General features: G+C 39.9%; 1 protein-coding gene across 4 annotated transcripts in view; it reads left to right on the top strand.

Annotated features, from left to right (window-relative positions):
• Nucleotides 1–15,691, top strand: part of LOC117271626 (CREB-regulated transcription coactivator 1) — a 33,409-nt gene that overhangs the window by 5,188 nt on the left and 12,530 nt on the right. For 2 of the 4 annotated variants that reach the window (XM_078173218.1, XM_078173216.1), the window contains exons 2-11: nt 1,078–1,194; nt 3,579–3,700; nt 5,382–5,441; nt 7,505–7,599; nt 9,773–9,849; nt 9,938–9,978; nt 10,415–10,602; nt 10,777–10,922; nt 11,210–11,302; nt 12,171–12,266. In XM_078173218.1, coding sequence (XP_078029344.1) covers nt 1,078–1,194; nt 3,579–3,700; nt 5,382–5,441; nt 7,505–7,599; nt 9,773–9,849; nt 9,938–9,978; nt 10,415–10,602; nt 10,777–10,922; nt 11,210–11,302; nt 12,171–12,266 — 1,035 coding nt within the window. Of the gene's footprint in view, nt 1–1,077; nt 1,195–3,578; nt 3,701–5,381; nt 5,442–7,504; nt 7,600–9,772; nt 9,850–9,937; nt 9,979–10,414; nt 10,603–10,776; nt 10,923–11,209; nt 11,303–12,167; nt 12,267–15,691 lie in introns of all 4 variants that reach the window. The other 2 variants (XM_078173217.1, XM_078173215.1) reach the window with 1 other exon arrangement.

The following is a 15,691-nucleotide window of genomic DNA, read 5'->3' as shown; positions in this document are numbered from 1 at the left end:
ACCAGCTGAAACGTCTCCTGGTTAGAATTCCTTCAGTGTTGACTGTTCAGGAGGTTTTTACCTGGAGCCAAATTGTCAGCAGAGGTCTCCTTCTCTCCAAAACAAACAGACATGGTGATTAAAACCAGGAAAAACACTGCATAAAGCAGTTTCATGTCAAAAATAAGTGTTTCTCTGATGCTGTTCGGCAGGCTGCTAGCCTAGAACCTGCCAGTGTGTGTTCACCTATTTTCTGATCCAGACATTTGGGAGGTTTTTACCAGGAGCTGAATTATCCGCAGAGGTCTCTTCCTCTCCAAAGAAACAGACCCGGTGATTAAAAATGGTAAAAACACCAAATAAAGCAATGTCATGTAACAAAAATGAGTAATTCTAGCTAGCCTGCTGTGCTAGCCTAGCACCTGCTAATGTGTGCTCACCTTTTTTTCTCTGATAACTTAAGTTCCAGTTTTTACCAGGAGCCGAATTATCCACAGAGGTCTCTTTCTCTCCAAAACAAATGAACCTGTTGATGAAAACCAGTAAAACCACTAAATAAAGCAGTTTTACGTTAAAAAAGTCAGTGTTTTTCTGACACAGCTCATCACAGAGGGGCTGCTAACCATGTTGGCCTATGCAAAACCACGAATGGCCCTATCTAGAGCTAGAGTCTGGTTTGTCCACTCCCTATGTAGATAAAAACAGCTCATTCTAAGGTAATGAAAACACGATTGTTATTTTCAGGTGATTATACACGAAAGAAAACATTATAATATTCCATTTCTGCCAACATGTCCCCGTAAATCCTGCACACTGGACCTTTAAATGTGAATATTTTCTGGTTTCTTTACTCATCTATGACAGTAAACTCAATATTTTTAGGTTGTGGACAAAAGAAGACATTTGAGGACGTCAACTTGAGTGTAGGGAAACAATGATTACATTTTCTGGCATTTTTAAGACCAAACAACTCCATTAACTGAGAAAATAATCAACAGATTAATCTATATTTGCGGCCCTGCTGAGAAACAACCGGATTTATTCCTTCTAAACTCACATAATGGCCTCTTGTCTCACCTGGTGTTGTTCTGCTTCCAGTTACAGTTGCAGAAAACTCAATACTTGCAGCTGGGACCAAACCGTGGGCAGTACTATGGAGGATCTTTGCCAAACGTCAATCAGCTTGGAAGCAGCAGTATGGATATGTCTTTTCAGGTGAGGGATTATTTGGGTTTTCTTTGTTATTTTCCATCATTTCAGCAACATTAAAAACACTGTGTAGATTAAAGTAATAGATTTTCATTGAATGTTGGCAAATGAATGTTTAATATTTACCAGGGTTTGTTTTACAGCGATCATCCACAGCTGTTTCATATAAATTAATATCCATTGTGCCCATCTCTGTGGCTCAGTAATATCCTGCAATATTTATCCAACCTGTGGCCGCTCTATAAAGATGTTTACATTGGCTTTTTAAACAGCTGGTTAATGAGATCTGTGTTTCCTGGGATAAATGCTCTGCCTCACAGGAAGTGACATACGTACTGTTTACATACATTAGCAACAAGAGCACTTTGTTTAGAATAAATGGCAGATTGCAGGGTAAATATACCAACCCACAGTCTACAGGAGGTGTGTGCTCTACAGTAATATGTTGGACCACACTCTCCTTTACAGAGCTCTCTGTCAAACTAATAGTGCAGTTTTTAATAAACACTGATTTTTGAGAAAGTTAATTGTTGAAATTGACTAATAATTAAAATGAAAAGATGAAAGATTTGAAGGTTGAGTGTAATGGCAACAATAGGTCCCGTTTCATCAGGGAAAAATAATGCAAACAGCTTTTCTTCATTAAAAATATCATCCCTTTTATAATGCCTGTTTGTCACCCTGTTTTTATTAGGCATGCACAATAATATCGCCACATCATCAACTTGAAAATGAACTATCAGAATTGGCCAACCTGCTTTTCTTATTTTACACGAGGAATAAATATTACATACATTGAAAAGTATTGTATTTCATGTCTCCATCTGCTGGTGGGCCGTCATGATAAGAGTAGACATACATGATATGACGTTCCACTACAGAAGAGACTTGATGATCACTAAAATTAAGAAGGGAAAAAAGTGGATATATGGATATTGGTTATTGGTCGAATGAGTTGTTACATATCGGCAAAAAATCCAGTATTGTGCATCCCTAGTTTTTATTGTTATGTGTGATGGCAATGCTTTCTCAGTGTCTCAGTTTGTATTCATGAGAGAGAGAAGCTGCTCCCTTCTTTTTATTTCACCAAACATGCACTGGAAACAGCTCTTTGCTCTGAGCACCCAAAGGTCTCGGAGCTTTACACCAAGATAGGGAGTTTCTTAAAGGGACAGTTCACCCCAAAATCAGAAATACATATTTTTCCTCTTTCCTGTAGCACTACCTATCAATCTACATTATAGCAAACTACACCCGCCGACAGAATCACAGCAAGAGGGAAGTATGCAACTACTGCTAGCTCACCTAGCACCATGAGTAGATGAACGCATCTTTCTGTGTAGCGATATGATCTGTGGATTATCTTGAGTAACCAGGTCATGATTTCTAAAAGGAGACATTGCTGTTGAGTTTTTCAAATGTATTTTTTTGGCGCTTTGAGCACCACAAGTCGAGTGCCATAGAGTTCCATTATGTTGGAGAGAAGGCAGACATCTCTACGGCCGATAACACCAACTCTCAGCAACTCAATTTAGATTGGCAAATACTACTACAGGAAAGAGTAAAAATATGTATTACTGAATGTGGGGTGAACTGTCCCTTTAAACTGTGCTCTTAGCAGAAATGCTCCTCTAGCACTGCAGTGCGCTCGGGTAGAAAACCTGTTTCCATTGTCATCCTTGCAAAAACAAACGTATAAAATATTTAGTGAAGTTGAGAAATGTGTGCAAAAAGGCTTCGTAAACAAAATAAAATTTATTGACATCAATTTATTGAAATCAGAAGATTTTTTTTTACATATATAGAAGAAATATGATTGAATGGGGACAGAGATACAAAGTTAAATCCGACAGAGACCATCCCATTGACAACCCAGTAAAAACCCAAGTAGAGGAAGCGCTTATATGGATTCATCTACAGAAAGAGGATGGTGGGTGTTAGCACTATTGTTTCCCCGTCAAGGCTCAGTTCCTCCATGATTCAGCTAATGAATGACGGCCCATGCAATTATTGCTCAAGAAAACACTTCAAGAAATTCGTGAGCACAGAATGAAATGGGCCCCTCCCAGATCTTCATTTTTAGTTTCACAGGCCATTATGTTTTCAATTCCATTTTTGCCCTGAACATGACTGACTTTCATCCTCTTCTACATGCAGCACATGTTTATTATCTGTAGGACAGTGTCAATGTGGATAGGCTACAGGAGCTAATGCAATACTTTGTTTTCTTTAAATGAATGACTTCAAAGTTTAAGAAAAGATGTAGCTGTGTTTGCAGTTCATATTACTAGTGTCCAATACAGCAGATTGATTAGAAAAACTCACACTGATAAAAATATTGACTGAGAAACTGGGATTCAATGTATTTTTTTTCCTGTCTTTGTAATCAGACTTCAGGGCTGGACACGAACAGATCGACGCGACACCACGGGCTGGTGGACCGAGTCTACCGGGACCGGAGCCGCATCACATCACCCCACCAAAAACCCCTGGACAAACATGGACGCCAGATATCCTTTAATACATGCTGTTTATATAGACACTCAGATTAGATACAGTATTTAAGGCAGTCAGTATAGACACAGGTGTTTTGATAATTCTGCTTGATTAGACCTCTGATGATGTCTCACACCCACACAATCCTGAGAAGAGGTCTAATCAGGCAACACAACTGAAAACACCTGTGTAGGGGCTTCAGTCTCATTACTGTGCAAGCTGATTAGTTAATATGAAATTGTGATAGAGGTGCAGTATTGTCAGTGCCTGCTCTTAAATGCTGCATTGTTGTGGAAGTGGCTTGTTATTGATGAATGAAATGAACTAAGAATTCCTCAAATTGCCCAATTATTAGTGATTTACCGCCCCAGAATTTTCCATATTTCCTGAAAGCATCAATGTGGTTTTAGGCATCATTAAATTGCATCTTGATATATTAAAATATTTTGTCGACCCTGTCAACACTAGTGGTGGAAATCACCAGAGGCCCCATGATATGATATTATCATGATACATAAGTCATGATACAATATATTGCAATTTATTACTTAATCAAACAACGTTCATCTGCGCACACTGTGATGACACACAGCTGGTTGAATATCAGCAAAGTTTCCCTGCTTCCCTTCACTGGCTCCTGTACAGCAGGGTCGGTCTTTGTTTCACTGTTATAATCATTAAAAAGCAAACGCAGCATGTTTATACATTCAGTAGGCTATATCTTCAGTAGCTAGCTAGCTAACCCTACACTTTTCAGGGTTTGATTTTGGAACAGGGAAGAAACGTATATCTTTTTCCAACCTCTCCAGGTAACGAGTATCATTAATACACGACGTACCCCAGGCACAACATTTAGCTCCAAATCCACAAAACCAGCCTGAAAATGAAGGAAATCTGAAACGACTGCATTAGAGTCAATGGAACACATACTATGATTGGTCAGTCTGCGTCCTGGGGCGTGAGTGTAATTCATTCAGATTTACTGGCATGGTAAACAATAGAGGTGAAAAAAACTTGACTCCCTACTTTTGAAGCAGTCAATAAATTGGAATATGTGTCCAGTCCTTGATTATTTATGTTACTTAAGCCCATAAGGGTCCAAAGATCAGAAGGGTTTTAAAAAAATTGATCTAAGTTGTTACACACATGATTGTAGTGTAATAAAAGTTGTCTTTTACTTTTTCTAAGAAGGGAAACTTTTTTACAGTCTCTATTGTGTATTTAAATTTAATTTTTTTTTTATAAAAGTTCATTAAGTATATGCTCTCCCAGTCATTTCAGATGGACCAGTTGTACAAGTGGGCTGTCAAAAACCTTTAGGTACACATGTACCTAAATGTAGCTCACGGATGTTACAGATGTTTCTATGGCTGCAGAATTACTCACCTTGTTTATTGCATGCTCCAGCCTGTAATTAATTAAAGCCAAATTATGACTGTGCTTGTAAAGGATGTCTGTAATAAGCAGCGTGTACAGTGAGCCAGGCAGTATTGCAGATTAAACCCTGACAAATATCAGACAATGATGTGAAGCTCACCGTTCATCATCCCTCATGTTGATGGTTTAGCTGAGATACCACCAACACTGTGTTCTGCGATTATATCTCCTCATGTTGAAAGAATTCACAGGACCGAATACATTAAATGTGCCAAGACTTCCCATCTCCAGCTGTATTTTCTTAACCTGCGATCTCACATTGACAGTTGCCCATATGGTTCAGTATATCTGTCACCACCACCTGATACCAGTTGGAGGAGGTAAGACAGCCTCGGAGGATGAGAAACTGTCTGTGTATGACTGTATATCTTCCTGTTTACTCTTTTAATTATGATAATAATGAAGTCTTCGCACAGCCTGCATTAATAACTCTGAGTTGTACCATAACACAAGACTTTTAAAAAACTAATTTATGAAAACATACTGCATAGATTAACATTTAATGACTTGTTTATTAACCATCATGGACAAGAGGCTGCGTTTAGATTTCAAAAATCTTAAATAATCAAACATTTTGGATGCAGTTGTGACAGCTGCACATTACTCACTGTATGTGCTTGAAAATCCATCAGCATGACGTCATTGTGTTGATAATTGTTGGTTTATTCATGGTTTAACACTTGAAGAATCGTTTGTATGTGCTGTATAGAATTTCAACTGGGTAATGAGTATTTTCTCTGCTTGTTAGATTTCACGACAGCATTGTGTGTTTTTATGCCTCCATGGCAGCAAGAGCCGTTGACAGAGGCAATGTTATGTTTATGGGACGTCCTTTCCAATGTCTCATTCTTGTGAATGCAGTACCTCAGGAACTCTTTTAAGGAAATTTCCTCAAATTTGGCACAAACGTCCACTAGGGTTCAATGATGAGCTGATTAGATTTTGGTGGTTAAAGGATGACCTATCCCCCAAGAGGCAAAGTTGAACTGATTCAGGAACAGGCACACCTAGCCACTCTTGTACTGTTTTGATTAGGTAATGACATTTTGTATCCAAGAGGTCAAAGGTCAGCTTCACTGTGACATCACAATGGTTTTTTTTTTTAATTTTTTTGGCCATTACTCAACATCATAACTCAGAACAACAGCAGGAGAGACATTTGTTCAGATACTGAATTGGTGGCACTAATCTTGGGCATCCATCTTGAAACTGTGCTGATTGTAAAGGTCATTGAGACTCAACTTGCTTTGCCCGGTGGCCACTTCTGCAAAATGACAGGATTCCAGGGGCCAGTTGATAAACAAACATCAATTATTAATATATTAATAATTAGCCCGATAGCACTTCTTTTAGATAAAAATAAACTCTGTTTTGATTATTCACATTCAAAGTACAAAACAAAAATTCTCAGTGTGAATCACTTGGTCGAGTCCCACAGAGGAAAGAGTCCTTCCTAGCATGTGGTGGACACACATTGGAACAGGCTAACGAGTTTCCCCAGGTGTGCATCATTAACCCTCAGCAAACTGAGGGGGTTTCAGGGTACTGTGATGATTTTGGCACTCTCTAATGTACAGTTAGAACAAATGTAGGTACTATTTTCAGAGTCATGTAACTTTTAGGGGGAATATATTTCTGGATTTTGCTTAAAAAAACAAACAGGTAGGCTCAATGAAACTTTGGTGGTACTTAGCGCTCCATCTCTGCTGTAAATGATTAATTTAAAAACCTTATTATCTAAATCATAGTATTTTAGAAATGTCTTTATTTGGCAGCGGACACATTGGAAAGCATAAATTAGGAGGTTTCTGTCAGTCATTTTTTTTATGCTTGTATGATAAAAACGAAGACCCTCCACCTTCACTTCCAGCAAATGTGCACAAAGAATTGTGGGTGCTTTGTATCTGCTGAGGATCCACACATGGATTCTCTAAAGAAGGACTCAGTCTTTGGTGGAATTTGAAGGATCCTTGATATTGGAGCAGTCCTAAGGCCGGATTTGATAACGTAGCATCCTTGAAATTCAGTCATTCTCGGATCCTTGACTTTGAGAAACACCCAGTTTATTTTTGTTGTTCATTAGAAAAGGCTGGTGGGCCACCCAGCACCCTACGGGCCATAAATTGACAATCACTGGTGTGCGTGGTTTTTTTTTTGGTTTTTTTTACTGAAAATTATTCACTGGAATCATACATGCCAATACAGTGATAGTGATCATCAAAATATACACTTAATACCTTTTTATTGAATTCCTTCAAAGTCTTTACTACAAATATTTCAGGAGTCTGGACAGACATGGATGTAAACTGGAACTTGACTGGTTGGCGAAGGCATACCACGAGGCGGTAATTCTGTTTTGTTTTGTTTTATTCTTGTGCTGCAGGACAAACTCTGACTCAGCACTGCACCAGAGCACATTAACTCCTGCCCAGCAGGCCTCTTTCACTGGAGGATCACAGGAGCTCCAGCCAAAAAGAGGTACGCTTTATCTCAATGTAAAGTTTTAATTAAAACTTTCATGAGGTCAGGGTAATTAAGAACATACTCAGGGACATGTTGTTTATTGAATATTGACCAGTGGGTTGAGATAAGTGTGAAATTGTGTTAAAATAAGCTCTTATAGTTAATTTATAATGTACAAGCTGGTTCTGATGAGTCAGTTCTTAACCCAGCTGCTCAGGTGTTTTTCTGTTATTGTCTGCAGTAGGTGGTGGTGGGTGGGGCTGCTTTGTTGTAAGCCTGTTTATTTGTCGTGGGTTTTTTTTTCTGCTGCTTCTCTTGGCGGTTCAGTAGAGTGGCCTCCAGTGTGTGATGAAAGGGTCTGAATGTGGCTTTGAAGGCAGAGGAGCAAAATGACTGCTGAGAAGACTGAGTGCATCTGAGTGTCGGATGGATTTTACTGCTAATGGACGATTATTTTAATTTCAGGAGCCTGTTGTTGACATTTTTTGGGGGTTTGCACATTATTGCTAGTGTGGGAACCAGACGAATCTGTGAGCTAATGTTTTATTTGCTCTGGCAGATGTGTCTGGTCCCCCTCCAGTTCAAACAGATTCCCACCCGAGCTAGATCCTGGGCAGGCCAATCACGACTGTTTTTTTTAAGATGGGGCGGGTATTAGATGAGCTGATAAAATATGAATTAAGATTGTGTTACCGCATTGCCTATTTCTCGCCTCAAGTCTTTCCCGAAACATATTTTAGTGTCCTGCTTAGCTGAAATCTGAGAAAAGTTTGTGACCAGACTGCCATTTTTTCCTGCTTGAAAACGAACCAAGCACCACCACAACATGTATGTGTCACTCAGCGCTACATCATGTTTTTTTGCTTTGATTATGTCCCGAGGTATTTTGGTCTGTGCCTGTTGATAATGCCTGCTAGAAACTGAAAATGATTGACAGGGTGATGTCAGGCTACAGTACTGTCATCCAGTATTTAAAGGTGTACTATGCAAGATTTTCCAATAGACTCATACAGAAGATCATCACTTATGACCTACTAGAAGTGTGTGTTGGTGTATTTTTCTGCAGAGACTCTGCCCTCTGCCCGTATATTTTTAATTTCTTTTTATTTTCTGTGCTCGCTACGTTTAAGGTGTGTGACCCCACAGCGCTCAGGTGAGGTTGGGGCTTTATAAAAAGGTAGCAACCAGTTTCCAGACCGTCAGCAGCATGCATCCAAAGCTGTTTTCTCATATAAACTCCTGGCAGTGTCTGGAGGATCAGATCTGGACGTTATCAGGAGTTTCTCTTTCACACATGTAGCACACACCAGGAGATTGTGTCAGAAGCGTTCTCACCTACTGGAAATACTCCACTTGATTTAGGTGAGGGATGACGCCTGGGTAAAGCTTGCAGGAGGCAGAATGTGACGCAGATTACTCCACGGTTCCTGTAGCCAGTTCATAATTTGGTCATTAACAACAGAGTCTCTTGACATTTCTTTAATTTGTCGGCCCTTACCGACATAAGGTCCCGAACCTCGTCATCTCTCCAGTTTGACATTTTCGTTGCCACCTTCGTGTAAATGACCCTTCCTCTTCACCCTCAAATGTTTGTTTTCTTATTGTTTTTTGTAAGCTGCATTTTAGAAATGTCACACTGTAAATCCTCTGGGCAATTACCTGCTCTATTCTTGTATGCTCTCAGTTATACATTACACAGAGTTTGTACCCGGGAGCTGGCACGGTAAAATCTGTTTAATGTCTGAATCAGTTGGTTCAGACATTTATGTTCTCACATACAGCTCCTCTGGGTAATGTCTATGTTTGCAATGCATATGTGAAAGGGGCTCGAGAGACACAGCACCCAGAAAGACGCAAACATAGCGAGGCGAAATGCCAAACAAGGGAATCTGGGGTTGGCTTTCATGTTCACTTTTGCTGGTGAGCGTGTTCACAAACAGTAACCCGACAATCCTGCGTAGTATACCTTTACATTTTTATTTCTTAATGCTACATTTCTTTTTTCCTCCATCCTATTTTTGTATTCTCTTCCTTCCTTCTTTTCTTCTTTGGGCTTTTTCTTTTGCATTTAAAAATCACTTGATCATATAAACTGAGGACATGTGGGCTGTGATTATTATAAGCTCAAACAGTCTGGACATCTGTAAACCCAAGAGACTGAGGAGATTTTTTCTCTCCATCTCCCCAGTTCTCCTTCTCACTGTACCAGGGGCTGAAGCAATCAAACAAGAGGATGATGAAGATCAGAACTGGGAGTGCAAAAAGGTGACATTTCTGCTCTCACATAAATCAGCTTTTATCTGTGGTCTTCACTCTTCACACTCTGGTTTTAAATTATTTGTTTTCTCCACAGAACTTTTCAAGGTCCAAGCCCTGCAAAGTTCCAGGGATTCAGTGAGTACTTTACTGGTTTTCGTGTGAAGAACTGGTGTGAGGAAATGTTTTCTGAAGTCCTAATCTTGCATGGTGAAGTGAAAAATGGCATTTTAGTATGCAGAGGCAGCCCCACATTAAGTGCATATTTACTCACATCAGATGAAATTGAAGCCATCTGACTGTAATTAAACATAATTTTCTTTTACTCCGTCAAAGTAATAACAGCGTGGAGCCAACGCATTTGCAAAAGTGCCACTCGCCAAATGCATGATTTCCAAATATCTCTGGAGTTGTTTGTATTATTGGAAAACACTTTCAAGTGTTGCTCAGTGATTCGCATGAGAAACCCAGTGTTTAGATGTCTGTTCCTTCATTTCGTCATCAACATCAGCCAGCTGAGTGTTTTAAGCTCATCATTGCCGACGAGTTCACAGCAGCCGTCTGTTTCCTGCAGCATATTCCCGTCTCCGGACCAGCAGTTGACACCTTTATTAAAACCAGCAGCCCACAACACTGGCGGTTCTCTTCCCGACCTGACCAACATCCAGTTTCCTCCTCCGCTGCCCACCCCGCTCGACACAGATGATGCGACCGCCTCGTTCAGCGCCTCCAACAGCACACAGAATCTGGCCAGCACGCAAGGTGACACCCCCGACAGCGCTCTGCTTACATTTAACATGTCTTCCCATCGTTTTGTGCAGGATATTACTGGCTTTTCATTTCAATGTTTAGCACTGTCTGGTGCCAATTTCTCTGCGACTCTGTGTGTGCTTTTAAAAAACTCTTTCCTCCTGCCGTTCTCTGTGTGATGGGTAGGAGTGAACACCTCTCAGCCCACAGTAACCATGGAAATGCAGCCTGGGCAGGACAACATGGTTCCTCTCATCCTGAATGCAGGAGACTCCCACCAGCACCAGAACCTGCAGCTCTCCCCGACATCTCCACCTCTCACTCTCTCTCAGGTACAGCTGCGCTCTCTGCCATGACCTCAGCTTCCCAAAACAACCAGCTTCATTGATTACTGAATGTTTGGTTTAATTTATTTTAGACAATTCCCACTGATTCACATTGACCTCTTGTTGAGTAGGGTTATGAGGCTATGCTTTTTATTAGGTAGCTATAAAATTATTGATTTTAAAGATTGATTTAAAGGTTAAAAAGGGGAAAACACTCTACTGAGCATTAACATATGCATTTCCTATAAGGTATCAGAACCTTACGACTTGTATGTTTCTGTGCTCCTCCCCAGGCGGCCATCAATGCCATGAACCTTGAGCAGCAGCTGTCCCAGTACGCCTTCTTCAACCAGCAGCCGTCATCGCAGACCCACCAGAGCCAGCAAGTGAGTTTCCCTCCGGCACTCAGTCCATTAGTTCCTTAATTCTTCAAGTAGTTTTTCTGTTGGAATAATTTTATTAATCAGAATAAAGGGGCCATTTTATGCAGAAAAGTCTGTCACTTGAATAAATTAATAGAACAAATGTAGTCTTCAGCAGGTCACAGACCTTGTTGTGGTTAAACCTTTGCAGACATTTCTCTACGTCACAGTCTCTCCCACACTGATTGTACTACGTGCAGAAAGCTAATATAAATCTGATCATTAAGATGTAGCACCCAAATCCATCAGTTTGGATGGAAACTCTTCTCTGTCCGTAGATCAACACTTGAGCAACACATCCTGATGAAAACCCCTTTAATGAAGACGTACTCTGATGTTCAGCAGCAGCAGTTCATAAATTAATGATCCAAACATGATTTGTTGATTTGGTCACAAGTGAAAAACGAGGCGTCTGTGATGTCTTATTCTGAGTAATGTTGTGTTTTCTTAACACAGTTATCATTATTTAAGCATAAAATATTGTAATAGTGCAAACAATTCTAGAAACTATTCTTCAAATCCATTTATGGAAGTGCTATTTTAAAAGTTCACTGTTAAACATTATTGTCAAAAACGACAGTAAGATTACAGCAAATTTTGAACAGTAAATCACTTGAAATTAGCTGTAAACTCCTAATATACACAATAATGCAGCCTGTAGACGTTTATACAATGTTAATTAATTTCACATATCAGCCAGCACACTATAAAAGCTGATACTGATGTACTCAATCTGTGATAAGCCCATACTACTACTACTACTATAAAGTCTCCCTTGATGACTACATGATGTCTGTATCTATTTATGACCCCGCTCTTTATTTTCCAGCAGACAGGTCTGGTCCAGCTGCCGTCCTCCGTGAACTCCTGCTCCACGTCAGACAACCAGACATCCTCACAAAACAACATGACCATGGACATGAACACGGTGAGCAGTGGACGCGTCACATCAGTATATCACAGTGTTGTTCCTCCTGGCTGGTTCGCATTATTTCATTTATTTATTATTAGTTATTCGAAAGGGAGAATTAAGAGTTGCAGACGCAGATGTGGTGCTAAGTGAGCTAGCAGTAGATGCACACCTCCTTCTGCACGCTGATACAGTTGGCGGGTGTAGAAGCTGCTGCTTGCAATGATGACGTCTAAGTGGTTTCTTGTCCAGAACTGGCTGTAAAGGGATGTTGATGTTATGCAGTATGAGATGAGGAAAAATCATTGCATGCATCAGCGTTTCAGCTGTATTAAATGGTAAACAGTGATTTGCCTCAAGGTTTGAAGATTTATTTCCTAAAATATGTGCTCTGTTCACATCAGTGTGTTGGTCTCCACAATACACACTCAGACACCTTGACATTGTGCACACTTTATTGTGATATGAAGTTGCTCTCAGAGTGCATTTATTGTGGAAAGCCTGAGTTATACAGCAATCACTAACATCTGAAGAAATGTGTATTATTGTGAAATTGAACCAGAATTAATTATTTAACTTTACATGCTTTTCACAGAACTGAGACTAAAACTCCTAAATTGATTAAATAAAAGCTCAACAAAATGTGCACAACATCAAGAAGTCTAAATGCTTTTGTGAGGCACGGCGCGTCCTTCAGATCTTGGCTCTCACTGCTCTTCTTCTGCTGCAGTGGGAATGTGTTTGGAGAACTGCAGAAATGAAGTGGCCTACATTCTCTTGGTCTCAATTATTGCAGTGTGGGGTCAAGTGAAGCACTGTGAGGAAACACAGCACGACACCAGCTTAGACTTAACTCTCCGTTAATTTAAGCACAAATATGAGAAACTCACCTTCTTAATTCTTCAACCTGTATTTACTTTGTTTCCTGAGATGATTTTAGGTCTGAAACAAGTTAATGGAAACTTTCAAACAGGTCTACTTCAGAAATGATCATTGCACGAGTTCATGTGTGAATCCAGAGACCTTGAACTGCTTTATCACTTCTCTATCTCAAGCTACCAGTATTTTGATAGCTTATCTATTAGGAATGTGGAGGTTTGAACTCCTGTTGGCTTTTGAGTGATAAGAGATTATCGGTATCATTTGATACACATGACTTGATAGTTTATCTGTTATTTACTGTGATAGTAACCTTGATATTTTACTTTCCACACTTGTGGTTGTGTGTTGCTTGAAGGGAAACTTCGATTAATTTCAACCTGGATCTTTTTTTCCCATGTTTTTGTGTCTAAGTGACTAATGGAGAAACAGTTTTTGAAACTGGTCCAGTATTGAGCAACAGGGCTGCAGCTGCAACGGCAAAACAGGCTGCGATGTAACCACATAAATTTGTGTCCACTAAAAGTGCTTGTTTTTGCCATTGACAGGCTCAGATTGTTATTTTAAGTGTTTGACGACATTATGGAAAGGAACCTATGGAGAAATGAAACATTTTTCTTTACTTATCACTGGTCTGGTTGTTGTTGTGACCAAGTCTCGCTCAAGGAGAAGTCTTGTTCTGAAATCTCAGGAGAGGTGATCTGTAGCAGGAAAAACAAGCACCGCCTCCTAGAAATTATGTTTACATACAACTAATTTGACACAGGAAATACTTTTTGGGGGAAATGCAATGCTGAGCAGATTACATTTCCTGTTAAGATAAATAGGAAATGTTGCGTATTAATGTAACAGGCATGTTGCAAAAATGTCGGTACTGAATGTATGAGCAAAATGTTCATTAAAAACTACAGCACTGTAGTCAAACACAGTGTATTTGTTGCCTAAACCGAAGACAGGAGCCTGGAAGCAAACCCAAAGTTGCTAGGGTGCGTTTTGAATCACACACAAACTGCAGCTGCATTAAAAGTACATACTGTTGCATGCAGTGTGCGCACAATCGGGACATACTACTTCCTCATAACATTAAGGCCTGAACTTTGACCCTCTTGCTCATATGTTTGTTACCTTGGAGATGAAACAAAACGCCTTTCACTGAGCTCGCCAGAGACATAGGTCAATTCAGAGAGATCTGCTTTTGCTGTTACTTTGCAATATATGTAGTTTTAATTTTTAAGGTATAACTGCATACAAGGTAGAATCTAATGTGTTATATTCACCACAGTAAAATTACATATTAAGGTCTCTGTCAGTTATTTTCATAGTTAAGTCCTTTTGTTATAAGTGATCTTTATGATTATTTTGTTCATTTACACAATTAATGTTCTTATTATTACTCGACTGGTCATCATTTACTTGAATTTGCTGTCAGCTATCATTGCGGCCTCTGAGAGCTGTCAATCAGCTGTCATCTGTTTGTGGCTCTGTGGAGTCTTCCGTTGCGCAGAGGATTGTGGGTCAGAATAGCAAGTAAAGCATGCTGGTATGCATATTGCATAATACAACCAGATGTGGTGGAAGATACTGGTATTTTTGGCATACAGCCTTCCACATACTATGTATTGGGACTTACTAAATCTTTTTCTGGCATACTTTATAGCAGTGGTTCCCAACTGGTCCACCTATGGGGTCCAAATTTCTCCTTAGTCATTAGTTCAAGGTCCACACAGTTAATACACTCAGCGTCATACTTGCATTTGGCCATGTTTTCGAACTAGTTTGCTGTGTCTGTCAGTTATCTGTCAGTTTGTGACTCTATCTACAGCAAGAAACAGCACTTCAAAGTAAAAGCGTTGTGCCAGAAATTCACAGTATTTAAAAATAAAGTGTGTTTTTTACAAACTTGACACTTTGCGAGTCACTTGCGGTCCATTCAAAACGGACCCACAACCCACTTTTGGACCATGACCCACCAGCCGGGAACCACTGCTATATAGTATGGTAGTATGGCTATAGGAATGCACAGCTAGTGTCTAGTCTGCCTTCCTCCTCAACTATCTTCTTCTGAAGTCTAAGAGATACAAGAATGTGTTTTGTTACCTGACAGAAACATTGTCTCTGAACGTAATCCAGCTGTTGCCACAAGAACGTAATTAAGAAAGTACTTAAGTAACATACAAATGTAATTTCCAGGAGACTTCCAGGAGAAACCATGGAAATGTTAGTGAGAGTTGGACAGAGGAGTTGCAGAGTACAGAAAGAGTAGCTCAGTATTATCTAAAAGATTTTCAGTGTCACGGCTGAATCTGAATATTTAGCTGATTTAAACAACAAAGTCTGTGAGATTTCAGAGCAAGACTTCTCCTTGACTTGGTTACACACACCAACAAACAGACTGCATCAGTGAAAGGTAAATAAAAGCATTTCTTTCTCCGTAGGGATCCTTTCCGTAACACTTCAAACAACAATCTGAGCCGGTCGCTATCAAACAAGCACTGTCAGAGGACGTACACGACATACGTAGGGACTACATTAAAGCCAGTTTTGCTGCTGTGGCTGCAGTGCTC

Source organism: Epinephelus lanceolatus, chromosome 12 (assembly GCF_041903045.1).
Source record: "Epinephelus lanceolatus isolate andai-2023 chromosome 12, ASM4190304v1, whole genome shotgun sequence".
Lineage (NCBI taxonomy): Eukaryota > Metazoa > Chordata > Actinopteri > Perciformes > Serranidae > Epinephelus > Epinephelus lanceolatus.
Note: the sequence above shows the minus strand (reverse complement) of the source record. Positions and strands in the feature narration are given on the sequence as shown.